The 16,586-nt window shown below is 35.0% G+C and overlaps 4 protein-coding genes across 4 annotated transcripts; 2 read left to right on the forward strand and 2 right to left on the reverse strand.

Annotated features, from left to right (window-relative positions):
* Nucleotides 1–2,158: 2,158 nt before the first annotated feature.
* Nucleotides 2,159–3,136, forward strand: LOC124916445 (MYB-like transcription factor EOBII). Its single transcript, XM_047457160.1, has 3 exons — nucleotides 2,159–2,307; nucleotides 2,398–2,527; nucleotides 2,626–3,136. The coding sequence occupies exons 1-3, from the start codon at nucleotides 2,160–2,162 to the stop codon at nucleotides 3,134–3,136; spliced, it is 789 nt and encodes a 262-aa protein (XP_047313116.1). The 5' UTR covers nucleotide 2,159.
* On the reverse strand, nucleotides 2,354–5,774 carry LOC124915598 (probable folate-biopterin transporter 8, chloroplastic). Its single transcript, XM_047456354.1, has 2 exons — nucleotides 4,928–5,774; nucleotides 2,354–4,840 (listed from the first exon to the last, which is right to left on the reverse strand). The coding sequence occupies exons 1-2, from the start codon at nucleotides 5,430–5,432 to the stop codon at nucleotides 3,681–3,683; spliced, it is 1,665 nt and encodes a 554-aa protein (XP_047312310.1). The 5' UTR covers nucleotides 5,433–5,774; the 3' UTR covers nucleotides 2,354–3,680.
* Nucleotides 5,775–5,992: 218 nt separating this feature from the next.
* On the reverse strand, nucleotides 5,993–8,485 carry LOC124914504 (haloacid dehalogenase-like hydrolase domain-containing protein At2g33255). Its single transcript, XM_047455067.1, has 5 exons — nucleotides 8,062–8,485; nucleotides 7,653–7,695; nucleotides 7,193–7,253; nucleotides 6,566–6,700; nucleotides 5,993–6,444 (listed from the first exon to the last, which is right to left on the reverse strand). The coding sequence occupies exons 1-5, from the start codon at nucleotides 8,477–8,479 to the stop codon at nucleotides 6,280–6,282; spliced, it is 822 nt and encodes a 273-aa protein (XP_047311023.1). The 5' UTR covers nucleotides 8,480–8,485; the 3' UTR covers nucleotides 5,993–6,279.
* Nucleotides 8,486–9,425: 940 nt separating this feature from the next.
* Nucleotides 9,426–16,473, forward strand: LOC124914419 (DEAD-box ATP-dependent RNA helicase 13). The gene is made up of 16 exons (XM_047454961.1): nucleotides 9,426–9,584; nucleotides 10,547–10,770; nucleotides 10,941–11,201; nucleotides 11,417–11,589; nucleotides 11,673–11,870; nucleotides 12,577–12,753; nucleotides 13,167–13,555; nucleotides 13,882–14,062; nucleotides 14,457–14,579; nucleotides 14,703–14,819; nucleotides 15,105–15,209; nucleotides 15,320–15,460; nucleotides 15,550–15,615; nucleotides 15,747–15,908; nucleotides 16,008–16,086; nucleotides 16,193–16,473. The coding sequence occupies exons 2-16, from the start codon at nucleotides 10,608–10,610 to the stop codon at nucleotides 16,255–16,257; spliced, it is 2,400 nt and encodes a 799-aa protein (XP_047310917.1). The 5' UTR covers nucleotides 9,426–9,584; nucleotides 10,547–10,607; the 3' UTR covers nucleotides 16,258–16,473.
* Nucleotides 16,474–16,586: the final 113 nt, after the last annotated feature.

Consider the following 16,586-nt stretch of genomic DNA (forward strand, 5'->3'; position numbering starts at 1 on the left):
TTTTTATTATATAAAAAACATTTTAGTGATTTAACTCAATAATTCATTGGTTCTTAAATTCAGATTTTTTTTTTCTTTCTTTAAATAACTCAAGATAAAAACAAGCTACTGTTGTATCCTTTTCAACTAAAGCGACAGCTTAGTCAAATCAATATCCAAATATGAGTTTGATTTCCATTAATTGATATATCTTAAATAAATAAGTATAATAATTTGTACTACATATATAATCTCATAATTGATTCATGTATGTGGTTTTGTTGCTTTTTACCTGCCTCATAAATATCTTAGACTTGGCATTTATAATTATCTTAATTAATCTAATCAATCAAACACAATTTATGTGGAGACTTTTATTCAACACGGTTATGGGATCTTTGCATTTTATAGTATCTTAAAAAAAAAACTGTGTTTGGTTAAATAATTATAATAAAAAAATAATCAAATTTAAAATGTTTTTATTTTGTTTGGGACAAAATTGATTATTTATACATCATTTTTTAATATGTATCAGATTTTTTTGGTTCAATTTGATAAATAAAAATTATTGGAAAATGATCTTTTTATTTATTTCGTTGGTCTCGTTTCTTTCAATTGTTTATATTTGAGTTAGTTTAATATTTTGGTATTTAACATCTTGATCAGATTTATTCCTACTGATTTTTTTAATAACTGTAACACGTTTAGTAAGTAATTTGTTGATAATTATAGTTATAATAATTTATAATTTTGAGCTCTTATTATTTGTACCAAATACGAGGCATAATCCTAGTTATTCTTAAGTCCAAATTTGGTTACAACATGAGCTTGAAAAGGCATGCATGTTACAAAAGTTTATACTTTTGAGTTCTTATTTTCTTTTAGCCCAAACACAAACCCTAGTTATCTAAGCCTGGTTTACATTACTTTATTCCTGTTCACTGTTCATCGAAGAAAAGAATATAAGATCAACCTTATAGTAAAAAGTAAATAAAAATGGATCAAACTCTTAACTTCAAAAAATATAATTTCAATTTCTCTGTTTTAAATAAATATGGTTTGCTATATTTTATTTTTTATTTGGATTAATGTCGATAATACTATAGTAAATCCAACAAACTCATGGCTAGATTAGACTTTATAGGCCAATCCAAAAAAAAAAATATAATTAATAAACCTAATAAGTTAAAGTCAATTCAATATGTCAAATTTTATTTTAAATTTATTATCTATAAGAATTCAATCATTTATAAATAAAAAAAATTAATTTATATCTATTAAGTGAATTAATTGATGTAGGTTAAATTAGATAAAAATAAATTTATGACTAATGTTAACCTTTTTACCAACCAAGTTATAATTGCTTCATTATTTGAAATATATCAAAAAAAGATTATTGTAATTTTATTTTATTTGTATTCAAAATATATTAGAAAAAGGGATAGGCTAACTAGCTAGCTAGAAAAAACTTCTAGAAAAAAATGGTAATACTAATTAAATATAGTTATTAATTAATGTTTAATATCCTCTATAATCTCGAAGGTTCTTATCCCAATCTTTTTGAGGGTGACAGCGCAAAAAATAAAAATAAAATAAAAAATATACAAGGTGAGATAACAGCAGGGATTAGTCCGTCATTAGAGAGATAATTATCTCACATGGTTACTTTTTGATAATATCACTAATCCATTCCTTATTTTGCTACAGGAAAAAGAAGAAGAAGCCACCTGTCCCCCTTTCAACCTTAAAACATATATTTAACTTCTTTAATGCCCCAAAATGGCATTAATAAAGCTTAATAAATTAGTATTAAGGATTGTGATTATCTCATTTCCATCACAATAACAAGTAATCAGAAAAAAGGAAACACTTGGTTAAGACCCATTGGTCCTCTAGTGGCTTTCAAGTTTAAAAAATGAACCACCCACTATTATTATATACTATATGAAAATACGGCCAACACTTTATTGGAAGTTTTTAGCAGCAACAAAATCCAACTTATTTCATGATCAAACGAGCCCTATATGCGGTTTGATGACACAAACCATTATTTTGACAATGACATCTTCATGTAGATTATAAATATGGAGAGGGTATCATTCTCTTTGAGTGTGTCAAGGAAATTTGAGGACAAACTAGAAAAAAGAAAGAAAAAAAAAGTGTCTTGTCTTTAGGAGGAAATGGAAGAAGATAAACATTTTAGGTGGGGAGTGATGGAAGAAGGAGGGTGGAGAAAGGGCCCTTGGACTGCTGAAGAAGATGGCCTCCTCATTCAATATGTCAATCTGCATGGTGAAGGAAGATGGAACTCTGTTTGCAAGCTTGCAGGTAAAATCCAAATTTTAAAACTACCCATTCTTTAATCCAAGATTGATTTTATATTATTATAACATCTCTTCATCATCTTTGCAAGAACAGGATTGAAAAGGAATGGGAAGAGTTGCAGGTTGAGGTGGGTGAATTACTTGAGGCCAGACCTTAAGAGAGGACAAATCACCCCACAAGAAGAAACCATAATCTTGGAGCTACATGCTAGGTGGGGAAACAGGTAACAAAAAAAAAAAAAACCAAATAAATAAAAACAAGTTTTGATTATTGGGAAATATTTTATATTACTCAAAACACACTATAATTCCCATTTTACAGATGGTCCACAATAGCAAGAAGTTTGCCTGGTAGAACTGATAACGAGATCAAGAACTATTGGAGGACGCATTTCAAGAAGAAGCCAAAGGCATCCTCCGCAAGTAACATTGACAAGGTGAGAGCACGACTCCTAAAGAAGCAACAATTTCAGCAGCAGCAACAGTTTCAGCAACAACAACTAGCCAATCAAATGAACATTAAGAGGATGATGTTGTTCCTTCTCGACGAAAATGATAACAGATTGGCATATGTACCCAATAAGCAAGACACAACCACCGCCACTTACCAGAACAACACGGTTTTCCAGGAACATGGCCAACAGGAAAACAACATCTTCAATGGCTATTACACAGAAGCAGTAACAGTACCCGAGCCAAGTGGTGAAGGCATCTTGTGGGATGGCTTGTGGGAGCTGAACGATATTCTTGCCAATCAGAACACAACCTTAGGGTGCGACAAAGCTGTTGTCGCTGGCCTGGATACTCCTTTCGAATCCTCTCTTACTTTTTGATCTAATATTTAACTAGAACAAGAAGATTCCAACTCAAGAATGTTTGCCAATATATATCAGATGGTCAGGAAGTCGATTATCTGATGTAATACTACTATTATTGTTTCAAGAAGGTTCTGGTATATCTTGCATCAGCCAAGCATACAAGTATTAATTAAAATAATTAGAAATATATCACATTTGAATAGCTTTTTCGAGTCATAGATCAACTTTCATCTTGAAGAATATACCTTTTGGAATAATTTATAATTTAAGCTGCTGAATTAGATAATTGCTCCTTCCAAAATTTATTTGCAGAAAACCATCCCTCGGCTTCACTCTTTATGCCTTGTGTACATTACCGAAACCATATCCTCATAGCACTCTACCCACTATTGGTTCTCTGTTCACAGATAAAATTACATATTTTGACATGACAAAATTCAAGCGCTAGCGAACATGTCTCAGTCTCACACTTCCCTCTGCCTTCAGTTTGACATGTAAAATGGTTCACTTGAAAGAAGGCCTCCTTCTTTTGTAACTAGTTCAAAAGATGATTCCTTTACTACCTGGCCTTGGATTCTCTTTCTTGTTTGGGGGTATAAATAGAGCCAACAACCATTCTTTTCACCTTCCTCCAATTTCTTCTCGTTCTTACACTTTTCCTTCCTGAAGCCTCTGTCTCATTCACGGGAGGTGACAGGGGGAGCTGATGAATCCATCTTAGAGGTATTAAGGCTGCAATGGATTGAATAACAATCCCAATTGGAAGCATTGAATAATCACCCGATGTTATTCCAAGTAAAGACGCCAATCCAACACCCAAAACCCCACTAAAAATAGACGAGAAACACAATGCTGATGCCAAAAATGACGTAAGAGAACCCTCACAGCCTTGTGGGGCTAAACGTGCGAATAGCACAAAAAAGGGAAGAAGTTTAAATTGGGCAATGGTTTCTGCTAATCCAGAAAAACAAAGCACAAAGACTTTATTTGGAATCCCTAGTTTAACATTTATCTGCTTTACCAGGATAAAGTCAAGTAGAAGAGAAAACGCGTAAAGAGCTTGCACCATGCAAACTAGTTTCCTTGTTGGGATGCTTCTCCAAAATCTCTCGTACAGAAAAGTCACAGACAGAAGCATCAACTGACCAGTGACTTTCGATAGCCCAATAACCGAAGGATCGAGATTTAAGAACTGAGTTTGGTAGCAGAAGATAGAACCGGAGAAGATTGGCACCAAACCAATCGAAGCAACAACCCAAGTTAGAGGCCGTGATACTTTCTCCTCCCTAACCGCTCGAGTGAGGTTCCCATACTGACCCTTGATAATTTCCAACAATGAAGAGGACCCTCTCCGTTCCTTTCTTGAAGGATCAGAAAGACCAAGAGATTGCTCTCTGGTTGTCAAAGTAACTAAAACTTGTGCACAAAGTAATGAAGAGAAAACTAGAAATAAATTATTCGACCGTTGAGTTTTCTGCAAGAAATATCCGCCCAACAAGTTCCCCAGAAGCCCTCCTGCAGCAGAAGCCATGAATGCATAAGATTGGAGAGCGGTTAGTTTATGCTTATGGCCATATTCTGCAACGAGTGCATCATTTGCAACTTCTGTAATGGATGCCCCGACGTTACTCAGAAGTACGCACGCGATAAGACCAGGAAGAGCTTCATGCGCAACTGGGATGAATGTTAATGGCGCCCAAGCTAGTATCTGCAGAACAACTGAATAGAGAAACGAATTATCTAACTAACCAAACTGGATAAGAAAACTGATGAGTTTGATAAATGAATAAAAGAAACGAAACGAACCTCCAATTAGAATATAGGGTATTCGATGACCTACTCCACCAATGTTGACAGCATCAGATAATACACCATAAAGAGGCTTAGCCACCATGGGAAGGTTACCCAAGTTCTGAACAAGCTGTAATGTAGAAGGGGGCATATGAAGATTATGGGACATGTGGAAGTTGAGAACCAGCCAAGGGAAGCCTCTGAAACCTTGTACACAGTACCCAAGTCCACACAAAACCCTCATTTGCTCCCAGTGACCTGTTTTTTCCTCGTAAACCCTGTTTTTCATAATATTGGTGCTGGTGGTGGTGGTGGTGGGAGGAGGAATATGATGAAGTGGTTGTTGTTCCTTAATTGGTTTTATAAAATTAGTTCGTCTGGCTCTTGAGGAGGGATTGCCAATGGGGTTTTTAGGTTCTTGCCGGTTAGAACAAAGGAAAGGTCTCCATGGGTAAGCATGTGGCGGCTTCTGAACAAATGGGTTTACTGAGGTTCCGCAGGAAAGGAATAAAGAATTCATCTTCTGCTTGGCTTGGCTTGGCTGGTTGGTTATAAAGTAACAACTGGGAGGAGGAAGAAGACCCTACTACTGTTATTTCCCTTCGATGATGATGAATGATGATGAAGATGAAGGCTGAGGATGAAATAGAAGAAGAGAGAGAGAGAGAGAGAGAGAGGGGGATGGTCTAGAATTATGGGGAAGAGGGATTTAGACCCGGAGAGAGAAACTCTTTGAGGGTCTAGATGATTGTCTGAAAGCAGATTGGAAGAAGGGCCTACCACCATCGTCATCATCATCAAGTTCAGGAGGCAAACAACAAACAAATGTCCGTATCTGCAAGAAACAAATATTAGATTGAAATGGGACAAGCAAGGAATTGGATCCGGTCTATCAAGATTATATCTGCTTAGATTTTTATTAATTTTCCAATAATCCAATTATTATACAAATAATTAACTTACCTTTTGAAAATAAGAATACAAAATTAACAACATGAGTTTATTACTCCATCCATTGACATCACAATGAGATTGTGTCTGCTCAAAAGAAAACTAATGAAGGAAAACCTTAACACCAAATTGCCTAAAACAAGCAACACAACTTATAAAATAAGACAACAATCTGGTATCTCACCAGTTACAAGAATGGAGAACAGAGTGTCTGACTAGAAAGCATTGAAAGAAAGGAGACAGAGTGAGTGAGAATTCACTCTAATCTCTAACCATTTCAATATCACAATACTACCAAAAGTATGCAGTACATGATACAATATATAAGTAAGAAGTCTAGAATAGAATGGCTGCCTTATCCATTTATCTTGCTTTTACTGTTTTAACTGTCAAAGTCCAGGGAGGGGAGCCTGGGATCACGGATTTAGGTCAAAATTGGCTTCCAATAAGGGATAAATCTCAGCAAGAGAAGACACCTTGTAGTCTGGCTGAAATTCCACCTCGTTGTATTCAGGAGAGTTATACCTCCCCGTTTCATCAAGCAAACATGTAAAGGAACCTGCTCGTTTCCCACAAGCAATCTGCAAAATACTGACACGTTAGTTCAATTCAGTGATAAATGTCTGTAAAGAGATGTCAATTTGCATCAAATTTCAGCGAAACAATCAATGATGTAGGACTAGGAGGAAAAGAAAAGCTCACATCATCTTTCAGGCTGTCACCAATCATCATTACTTCATTCGGCTGAATTTCCCATGCCGAGCAAATATGAAGCAATGGAGCCGGGTCGGGCTTGTATGGACGGAATTCTCTACTTAGTGCTGGAGCAAAAGTAATCTGTTAACAGTTTGCAATTACACTGAGGCCCATGATTATAAGATATATATGTATTTAATATAGCTAGTATACCAATTATGATGCGTGTTTTCACAAACTTCAATATTACTCATATATGTTTTCTTTAACAGTTTTATTTTTGAAACTCAGAATGACACGACAAACTTCAATAAAACTACATTTACTCCTTATTTTCTCAAATTTCTCACAAGCATATACCACCAAATATTAAAAAATGTAAAGTAAGTTTTTCACATATATCATTGCAGCAGAAAATAAAATCCTAACTGAATATCTATTTCAGATTAAATAGCCAACATACTACACATGTGGCTATTACATGATACATGTGCAATCATGTTTATGATATCGTATGGTTTTACTTGTTGGTCAGATGACAGTTAGAAATAGAACCTAAGAAAGATCAGTTTGTAAACAGTAGTAGCATAGATGATGTGAGACACATCAAAGTGTCTAAGTTTCAAAGCTTACCCCAAACCTTGAGTGAAACAAATCAACTGCTTCTTTGACATTGCGAGTAATTAATCCTCTTCTGCCAAGATTTAAGCTTCAGGCATTAGTAATTAACTCTAGTAAACCCAACAAGTCACATATGTCTCTCTATTAGTTTCACTGTAAATTATTTTGCTAAGCACTCAAATCTTCGAAGATATTTCATCAAAGTCAGCAAATACCTTATCTTCAATCATTTATGGGGAAAACCAGTAGATATCTAGGACTCACAGGTGTAGTGGAACTAGCAGAAAAAAGTTGAATATGCATGCTCAACAGAAAGTTAAGGAATAATAAGGGAATCCACTAAAACAAAGTTACCCAATCACACGGAGAAAATACTAAATGGGGGATTCAGTATAAAGTGAGCTCTTTCATCACGAGAACAATGAACTAAGAATGGAAAAGGATATTAAGGAATTAGGGAGAAGAACACTACCTAATATTCCTTGAGTGAAGATATTGATACAGTTCCAATGCACCTGCACCGAAATTAATATATTAAAAGATTAGCCCATATGTGTTAATAAAAAGCTGCTTTCACAACAAAATAATCTGCTAATAGAATATCCGTTTAACCACTATATGTTTAAACCATAATCCCTTCCTATTCCCAATTCCTTTATCAAGAACAGTTTCACCATGACCACCAACCAAAATTGGAGACTGGATGGACCGGAACATGGCTTATACGAGGTGATCATATGTTCTACGATCGAAACACGCACGTTACGTTCTATTACATTTGGATGCATTCTTACAATTTGCAGCAAACTTAAGGGAAAAATAATCAGAATCAGAGAAATAACTTCTATGACGCATTAAGAAGCAAACGTAAAATGTCTAACCGGGCATAATCTGGAGGCGCTCAAGTCCACGTTGCTCGAATTCAGCAATTGCTTCATAGGCTCTACGCTGCTTCTCAGGGCTCCAATTCTCAATATGATGCAAAATGTCGATACCAGCTGGGCTCTTGGACCTGATGGACAAGTACTCCTCTTCACCTAGAACGGCCTTATACATTGCTGGGAAATCGATGACGGGGACGGTTAGGGTTCCGTCCATGTCAAATACTACGCCTCTCAGACGTGCCTTACGGGGAACGTTGGCAGCTGTGGTGAAAGAAGGGAGAGTCGCCATGAACGAAGGAAAGGATGGCGGGAGAAGAGAGAGGACGATGGCTCTGGAGATGAGCGATGGCATTACAGAGGGTACAGAAAGAGTATGTATGGCCAGTGGCCGGGTGAAGAAGACGCCAATACTCATCAAGAATGGCACAATCAATTTTTTGCCTTTTCCAATCAATATTTTTTACTCCTTCCAGATTAACTGTCGTGCTCCAATTTTCATCACCCTTGAAAGTGTGTACCTGGAAGAAGCTAAACCTGTTCTGTACGGAGACCAACTACTGCTTCTTTCCTTTCTTTTTTTACCCTAAATGGTTTAAAAACTGTTTTGCAATGAATAAAGACCTTTTTTTATTTTCATATAAAAAGTTGATTTTGTTGTAACTGTAATATTCTATTGCTTTATTGTTTAAGAAAAAAATGTTTTTTTAAATTTATTTTTGGGTTTTATCAGTTTAAAAAAAAACTTGTTTGTTAATTTTTTTAAAACTAGTTTTTTTAATGTTTCTTGATCAAAACATTTTAAAATTAAATTGTTTTCTCTCTTATAATTTTAAATAATTAAATAAAAAATATTTTAATGGATAAAAAGAGTTATAAAATTGATGAAGTAATAATTAAATTTTAGATAAAAATATTTAAAAAAATTCTAAGAACCCAAAAATCAAACATGCTCCTGAAATATAAAAGCTTATTAACATTTGAGATCAAAGAATATGTTACAACTTTAACAAGTAATTTTTTACAAAAGTTAATTTTAGTGGCTGAAGTTGCATTAATTGTTTAATATTAGCCTCTTGGTTTAAAATATAAACAAACAATTTTTATTTTTTAAACCGGATCCCCACCCGTTTAAGACTCCGCCCATTCTTGCCTTTCCCTTTTTGCCTTCTCCTAATCCGGTTTGTGTTTTTTTCTTAAACGGGTTGAGGGTAAAACCACGGTCAGGCCCAGCCTCTTAAAAATAAGTTTAGGCCCAACAGGCAAGTAGATTCATCACCCACTGCCCAATCTCCCTAAGCCCACTTTTTTTTTTCTTTTTTTTTTGATTTCTTTCCCTTTCATTAACTATAATCGCTCAAGGAGACAGTAGACCTAGACTTCTTCTTTCTTAGTACATCCCAACCATCTTAGGGCGTTCTTCAGTTCTTCTTCTTCTTCTTCTTCTTCAATCCTCAGTGCTTCAGTTCTTCAAGAATTTTTTCAAATTCGACAGCACGGATCAATCTCCGTCCACTCTCCAGGTACCATTTTTTACTCTCACCTATCATTTGATCTGTTTAAGAGTGAGTTTTTTGGCGCCATTATACATAATGCATTGGTTTTCCGGATTGATTTTTGAATCTTTATTATTTTGAACTGTTAGTCTGTAGCCATTTTTGGTTATAATGTTAGTAAATTTAGACTTAGCATGTTAATTATCTTAGTTTATGTAGACTGTTAGTTTAGTTTAGTTTAAAAATGCATAGATAATGCTTTAAAGTTAGATTGTTAGTATGACAATTAGGATTTCGGAACTAGGTTAAATTGTAAATAATGTGCTAGGATAGAGGATTCACAGTTAAGTGAATTTCTCTCACTGTTTTATAGATTTTCTAAATTGTGTTTAATCAATATTGTTTCTGGATATTGTTTCTTTTTGTTGATTTAAAATGTCCACAAAATCAAACAAAATTTGTACAAGATGAGAATCAGTTGTTGGAAAATATACTTAGGACATATTTCAAGAGCTCTTGTTGTGAGTTACATACTTCCCTATTTTTTTTATATTTCCTAATCAAGAATTAAAGAGTAAGAGTTGGTTTATATGAGATCTATAATCCCTGAAAGTTGCATAACAAGGAATAATGAATAGCTTTAGGTGACAGCAATGGTATTATAGTTTCAAAGAATAAGCTATGTATCTAAATCCAGCTTTAGACTACTTAGTACCTTCATGTCTCTCTTTTGTCTGATCATTTGTTGATAATTTACTTGGGAGACATGGAAAATATTGTACTTTTTTTTCTCTATTCCAATGATGAGCAGGTGCTTTTATTGTTTTGCTTATGGTTTTTAAATGTAATAAATTTGCATAGACATGAACAATAATGCATAATGTTTGTTGATGAAACAATTCCAGCCAACAAATTACTCTGTTTTTGTTATCTTAATTAATTATTTTGACATTTAAAAGTTTATATATATATATATATTTTTTATCTAGGGAATCCCTTAACGGCTGGCACTGCTTATAAACCCTGCACGAAGCAAGCTTGAGTGTGTCAATGGCTTCTCAAGTTTCACAGAAGAAGCCCAAGAAGGCAAGCCGGTTCAGGAAAGAATCAGAAGAAATCAAGCTTATTGATTCTCTTAAATGGAACTCTTCTATAGACAAAGACAACGAGGACAATTTCCATCGCTTCATTGGCTCAGACGAATTTGACGGAGGTTAGTTTTATTTAATTTCATTCTTATATCAATCAGTTGATTTACATGGATAATGTTAAGCATGTTTAATTATCTTTTAATCGTTGAGATTGCAAGTCTGTCTTTGAACACTGGGATTATAAGAATCAAGCGATGATTTCTTACGTCAAGTTAATTGTACGAAATTGCAGGCTTTCTGTCACTCGAAGAGATTGATGAATCTGAATATGGATTGAATATTCCTATTCCCAAAAGAGAGAACAAGAAGGAAAAGAAGGATCTGGCTCTCGAGTCGAAGAAAAGGAAGAGAGATGAGGCTGATACAGAATCTGACAATGAAGAGAAGTTGGAGGAGTTGGCTGGAGATATTAAGCCAAAGAAGAAGAAAAAAAATAAGAAGGGAAAAGATAAGAAAAAGAAAGGGCCCGTCGAAAATACAGAGCCCGAGGCTGGTTAGTTCTATATTCTCGGTGTAGATTAGCGCAATTCCTCTTTCAATGTCCATTATGACAAGTGTACTTATTTTCTCTTCACACTTGTTAGCTATTGTTGTGTAAACATGGATTGGATTTTTGTGGTAGGATTTTGCTGTCATTGTCAGCTTCTTCTTCTTGATAGCATTTGGTCTACAAAATGTTTACTTTTGATTGGTAATGACTCCTGACAGATAATGATGATTGCAAAGACAATGGCGAAGAATTAATCAATGAATGGGAATATTATGCATGGAATGAATTGAGACTTCATCCCCTGCTCATGAAATCAATATACCGTCTAGGTTTCAAAGAGCCAACACCAATTCAAAAGTCTTGTATTCCTGCAGCCGCCCATCAAGGAAAGGTTGTTGTAATGTTCCTGAACATGTTACACGGTATTATCATAGCATATTATATGTAAGCCATCCTTGTTGATCTGTCTGACAGGATGTCATTGGTGCTGCGGAAACGGGATCTGGAAAAACACTTGCTTTTGGTTTACCAATTTTGCAGCGGCTCTTAGAAGAACAAGAAAAAGCTGATAATTTCATCGATGAAAAAAGTGAGGATGCTGTCAAAAGAATTCCATCCGAAGGTGTTTTGCGAGCTTTAATTATCACTCCTACCAGGGAGCTTGCGCTTCAGGTTTGTTTTATTGGATTGCATTTGTCCTGAAAAAATTGCTTGGCTTTGTAATTCTTTATGTTATTGTAAGAGACTTTGGTACATAGCTTATTTACGATTACCCTTTTCTCTTGCTATTGAATGTCCAAACTGAACTCATTCCCTCCTCTCAACTCCCATTAACTAAACTACATTTCACATAATGGAAGAAAGAAAAAAGAATGAAAAAAAGACAGATTTTAAGGATCCTTTCTCATTACTGTTTATCGGTGAACTCAGATGACCCAACTAATTGCCTGATTGGCTTATAAATATTTTTTGTATTCTATGACTTCCAAGGAAAAACATGCATAGCCTGCCCTCTTTTTCTTTTCTTTTCTTAAAAAGAAGGGAAAAAGTAAGGAAAGACAGTCATCAAGAGACTTGAACTCAAGGCCTCCTGCTGGATGTCCGCCTGTTGTACCACTGCACCAGTGGAGGCTTATCCAAACACATAAATAAGCTGAGGCTGGGATTTGAACCCCGACCTCGTGTTTACTCGTCCTACTCGGCTACCACCAGGCCAACTCACCATATATCCTGCCCTCTTGAGAAATCCTAGGAACAATTTATTTAGTTGTCACTATCATTCATCATTTTATTTTTATTTTCTGTGCCTGACTTGTGTACAAATGTAATTTTTCTTTCTGTTTCTTTCTTCCTTCTAAATCTTTACATTCTTTTCAAGGTTACTGATCATCTCAAGGAAGTCGCTAAAGCTACCAATTTCAGGGTGGTTCCCATTGTAGGTGGCATGTCAACAGAAAAACAGGAAAGACTTCTGAAATCAAGACCCGAAGTCATTGTTGGAACACCAGGGAGGCTGTGGGAGCTTATGTCTCGTGGAGAGATTCATCTTATTGAGGTAAGTCAGAACGACTTGCTGCATTTTGGCTTCTCCTACACGTCCTCATAAATGCCATAAACCTCTGTTTTGGGATAAGTCGGTTGTACTCTCTGTAGAAGTTCGCCTTTCAACATTCCACTGACTATTTGTGTCAATATTAGTTTGATCTAATTTAATCTTATAGGAGAATTGTTTAATATTCTACATTTCTTTTACTACATTAGCTATACACATAAGTTAACAACTTTTCCCATCAGCCTGTTTTGGCACAATGTTTGTCTTTTATATGCATTAGAACTTCCAAATATTTAAGCAGTACTTTTTTATTACATCCACTTGTGTGTGGCGAGAGTGAGACACAATAACTTAGCTTCTATTGCTCTAGGACTTGTATCCTCTTATTGTCTTTGACTGTTCCTTTGTTCTTACAGTTGCACTCGTTGTCATTCTTTGTGCTGGATGAGGCTGATCGTATGATAGAAAATGGTCACTTTCGCGAGCTACAGTCCATTATAGATATGCTTCCTGCAATAGGTGTCTCAGATGTAAAGCATTCTGAAAGCGGACAAGATTGTAAGACAGTTACAAGCTTCCAGAAGAAGAAAAGGCAAACATTTGTGTTTTCTGCAACTATAGCGTTGTCTGCTGATTTCCGTAAAAAGCTAAAGCATGGGTCAATTGCATCAGATAAGACAAAAATTGATGGGATAAATTCCATTGAAACTCTCTCTGGGAGAGCTGGAATGAGACCAAATGCGGCCATCTTTGATCTAACTAATGAACAGATCGTGGCTAACAAACTGGAGGAGTCGTTTATTGAGTATGTTTTCTTTTCAAACTTTTCTTATATGAGTATGAATTCATGTATTCACTCTTTTTGTCTGTCTTCTTTCATGTGCTCATGTATAATCACATTATATGCATCACTTTTGTTAACGCAAATGCATAGTTCTTTCATTAATACATCTTGAGTTTCACCTAGCAGCGAAGCACCGTGGCTCAGTTTCTTCTACTCGTGAATTAAAACTGTCTGAGGCTATCTCAGTTTTTTAATTTTCTCCACCAAAACTCACTATCTGCTGTCATGTCCTCCCACCCCATGCAAGTTGTTTAACACAGCTCTCTATGCTCATTTTTGCATTTCAGGTGTAAGGAAGAAGAAAAGGATGCCTATTTATACTATATATTAAGAATTCATGGACAAGGGAGAACCATTGTTTTTTGCACTTCAATTGCAGCTGTACGGCATGTTTCTAATTTGCTGCGCATTCTTGGTGTCAATATCTTGACACTTCATGCTCAGATGCAACAGAGAGCTCGTCTAAAGGTTTGTTTGAAAGTTCACATTATTTCATTTTGAACATCTTAGATTGTCTAAGGTAGTATAATTATATAGTGAATGATCTTTGACATAGATCTGTTGGTTAAGACATGAAAGGCATTATAATGTTGCTATAACCTTAGGCCGTATGTCAACTTAAACATGTCATGGTTCTCTTTTACCTTATTTAGCTTGTAAAAAACCTAGAAAATCTAGATAGGAGAGACAGATTTTTGTTTGATAAATCTCAATTAAACAGGTTGGTCCTTGGAATAGAAGGAGGTTAGTCCAATTGTTAAAATGAGAGCTAGATGATACCTTTAAAAAGTTAAACATTAAATCCTACTTATACTATGTAAAGATTTTCCATAGATTTGAAAGATTTCTCCATCTGATGCAGGCAATGGACCGTTTCAGAGGAAATGAGCATGGCATACTTATCGCTACGGATGTTGCAGCCAGAGGTCTTGATATTCCCGGTGTCCGAACCGTTGTTCATTTTCAGCTTCCGCATTCTGCAGAAGTGAATATCTAGAACACTTAAATTCTCGTTTGTTCTTTCAATTTCCTTATCCCTTGACTAATGGGAGATATTACTGGAGTTGTTTGTGCATCATTTCATGCCTCTTTATTTGTATTTTCACAGGTGTACGTCCACAGAAGTGGGAGAACAGCTAGAGCTTTGGCAGATGGATGTAGCATTGCTCTGATTTCACCCAAAGAGGCATCTAAATTTGCTGCTCTATGCAAATCCTTTTCAAAGGTATGATTGTACAGTCAAACCCTGACGTCAGCTTACTTGATTGAACATAATATATCTGAATCTCTGAGGCACAGGCATGTAGAAGTAATAAATTTGAGGAGTTGATATAGCATTCATGTAATTGGAACACATGTAACATTCATTAAGATATAAGTCATTATTAGTGTTCCAATATTTTCTTATACTTTTCAATGAGATGGGAAACATATGGTACTGAAGTAACTCAATAACTGAAATATTAAAGTATTTCATGTGTGTGACAATTGATATTCCTCTTACACCCAGGAAACATTTAGAAGATTTCCAATAGAAGTCTCATACATGCCAGAGGTCAATAAACGGTTGTCTCTTGCGCGTCAGGTTGACAAGATTTCCCGTAAGGAATCTGAGGTAAGTTGATTTAATTAAATACCTACTTTACTTAATAGTTTTTGTAGTCGTAAACCCCAACCACCACCCCATTAAAAAGAAGAGATTATTTTTTTCCCTTTCTTTTTCAGGAAAAAGCGAAGAAAACTTGGTTTGAGAAGAATGCAGAGTCAATTGAACTTGAAATTGAGGACAATGAAAGTGAGGATGAAAAAGTGAGAAATCATAGAAAGAAGAAAGCAACATCTATTCATCTAAAGAAGTTGCAGGAGGTAGATCTCATCCTCTTTGGTTTAAGTTGGATTTTCCCTTTAGTGTAAAAGGTGATGTACATTATTTTCCTCCAAAACAAAACATGCAGGAACTCAATTTGCTAAGTTCAAAGCCACTACAACCAAAATCCTTTTCAAGTCGATATCTGGCCGGGGTAGACTTTCTTCCTAATTTTTAAATATTGACTTTTGACTGATCATATTATCATTGGTACAAAATATACATGTATTTTCTTCCTTATTATATATATGGTGATGAAATGTTTTATGTTTTGATTGAGAGCAGTCTGGTGTATCTCCCCTTCTTCAAAACCAATTTGAAGAACTAGCGAAGCAGAATCGCGAGGACAATAATAATGGAGGGATAAAGAACAATAAAAGAAAACTACTAGTTATGGGTCAGGATTGTGTGGAACCATTGGAAGCACTTAGGAATTCTGGTAAAGAGGTAATAAACTATTATTTCCCAACTTTTTTTCTTTATAATATTAATATAATAATAGGCAGTTTCTTATATTATGGTATTATATCTCCTCTTTCTCTCCAGGTCATGGATCTGAAAGAAATTGCAGAAAAGCGAAGAAACGTTGAGAATTTGAAAAGAAAGAGAAAAGAGGAGAAAAAACGTACTTACTCTTCTGTCTAATGAATGAATGAATGAATACACATATATACATCTGTTTTGCACAATAATAATAACTGATGAACATTTGTTTATTAAATGGTTTATAGGTCTGAATGAACAGAAAAGGAATAAGAAGAAGAAGCTAAAGGAAGAGAATGAGGAGGAAGAGTAATTACCCCCCACCAATCCGGTTATCTGCATAAAAGCTGCATTCCAAAATGTGGAAAATTAACTCCACATTTTCTTTTTGAACGCCATCCATTTTCTTTAAATGCAAAACTCAAGTCATAAAATCTTATTACAAAATTAATATACAGTCAAAAAGAATTTTGTTTTCTTGTATGTTATTTTTATTTTATTTTAAATGTTTACCCAAGATTTAGAGTTAGACCCAAACTTTATTGCATTGTACTGAGTTAAACAAGTTTTATGCTTTACTTGTATGGATGTTAAATTTGTATTAGGTGTTTATAAATTTGTAAATTAAAATCAGATGATAGA

This window comes from Impatiens glandulifera, chromosome 9, assembly GCF_907164915.1.
Source record: "Impatiens glandulifera chromosome 9, dImpGla2.1, whole genome shotgun sequence".
In the NCBI taxonomy this organism is placed as follows: domain Eukaryota; kingdom Viridiplantae; phylum Streptophyta; class Magnoliopsida; order Ericales; family Balsaminaceae; genus Impatiens; species Impatiens glandulifera.

What these genes read in the sequence shown, in the direction of transcription:
- LOC124916445 (XM_047457160.1), top strand. Translation starts at nt 2,160, where the DNA reads ATGGAAGAAGATAAACATTTTAGGTGGGGAGTGATGGAAGAAGGAGGG. An exon ending in CTCTGTTTGCAAGCTTGCAG is followed by an intron (nt 2,308 to 2,397) that starts GTAAAATCCAAA and finishes TTGCAAGAACAG; the next exon opens with GATTGAAAAGGAATGGGAAG. An exon ending in CATGCTAGGTGGGGAAACAG is followed by an intron (nt 2,528 to 2,625) that starts GTAACAAAAAAA and finishes CCCATTTTACAG; the next exon opens with ATGGTCCACAATAGCAAGAA.
- LOC124915598 (XM_047456354.1), bottom strand. Translation starts at nt 5,432, where the DNA reads ATGAATTCTTTATTCCTTTCCTGCGGAACCTCAGTAAACCCATTTGTT. An exon ending in ACCCTATATTCTAATTGGAG is followed by an intron (nt 4,841 to 4,927) that starts GTTCGTTTCGTT and finishes TTCTCTATTCAG; the next exon opens with TTGTTCTGCAGATACTAGCT.
- LOC124914504 (XM_047455067.1), bottom strand. Translation starts at nt 8,479, where the DNA reads ATGAGTATTGGCGTCTTCTTCACCCGGCCACTGGCCATACATACTCTT. An exon ending in CTTCACTCAAGGAATATTAG is followed by an intron (nt 7,254 to 7,652) that starts GTAGTGTTCTTC and finishes AAATCTTGGCAG; the next exon opens with AAGAGGATTAATTACTCGCA. An exon ending in TGTTTCACTCAAGGTTTGGG is followed by an intron (nt 6,701 to 7,192) that starts GTAAGCTTTGAA and finishes AACTGTTAACAG; the next exon opens with ATTACTTTTGCTCCAGCACT.
- LOC124914419 (XM_047454961.1), top strand. Translation starts at nt 10,608, where the DNA reads ATGGCTTCTCAAGTTTCACAGAAGAAGCCCAAGAAGGCAAGCCGGTTC. An exon ending in CTGGAGGAGTCGTTTATTGA is followed by an intron (nt 13,556 to 13,881) that starts GTATGTTTTCTT and finishes TTTGCATTTCAG; the next exon opens with GTGTAAGGAAGAAGAAAAGG. An exon ending in TTAGGAATTCTGGTAAAGAG is followed by an intron (nt 15,909 to 16,007) that starts GTAATAAACTAT and finishes CTTTCTCTCCAG; the next exon opens with GTCATGGATCTGAAAGAAAT.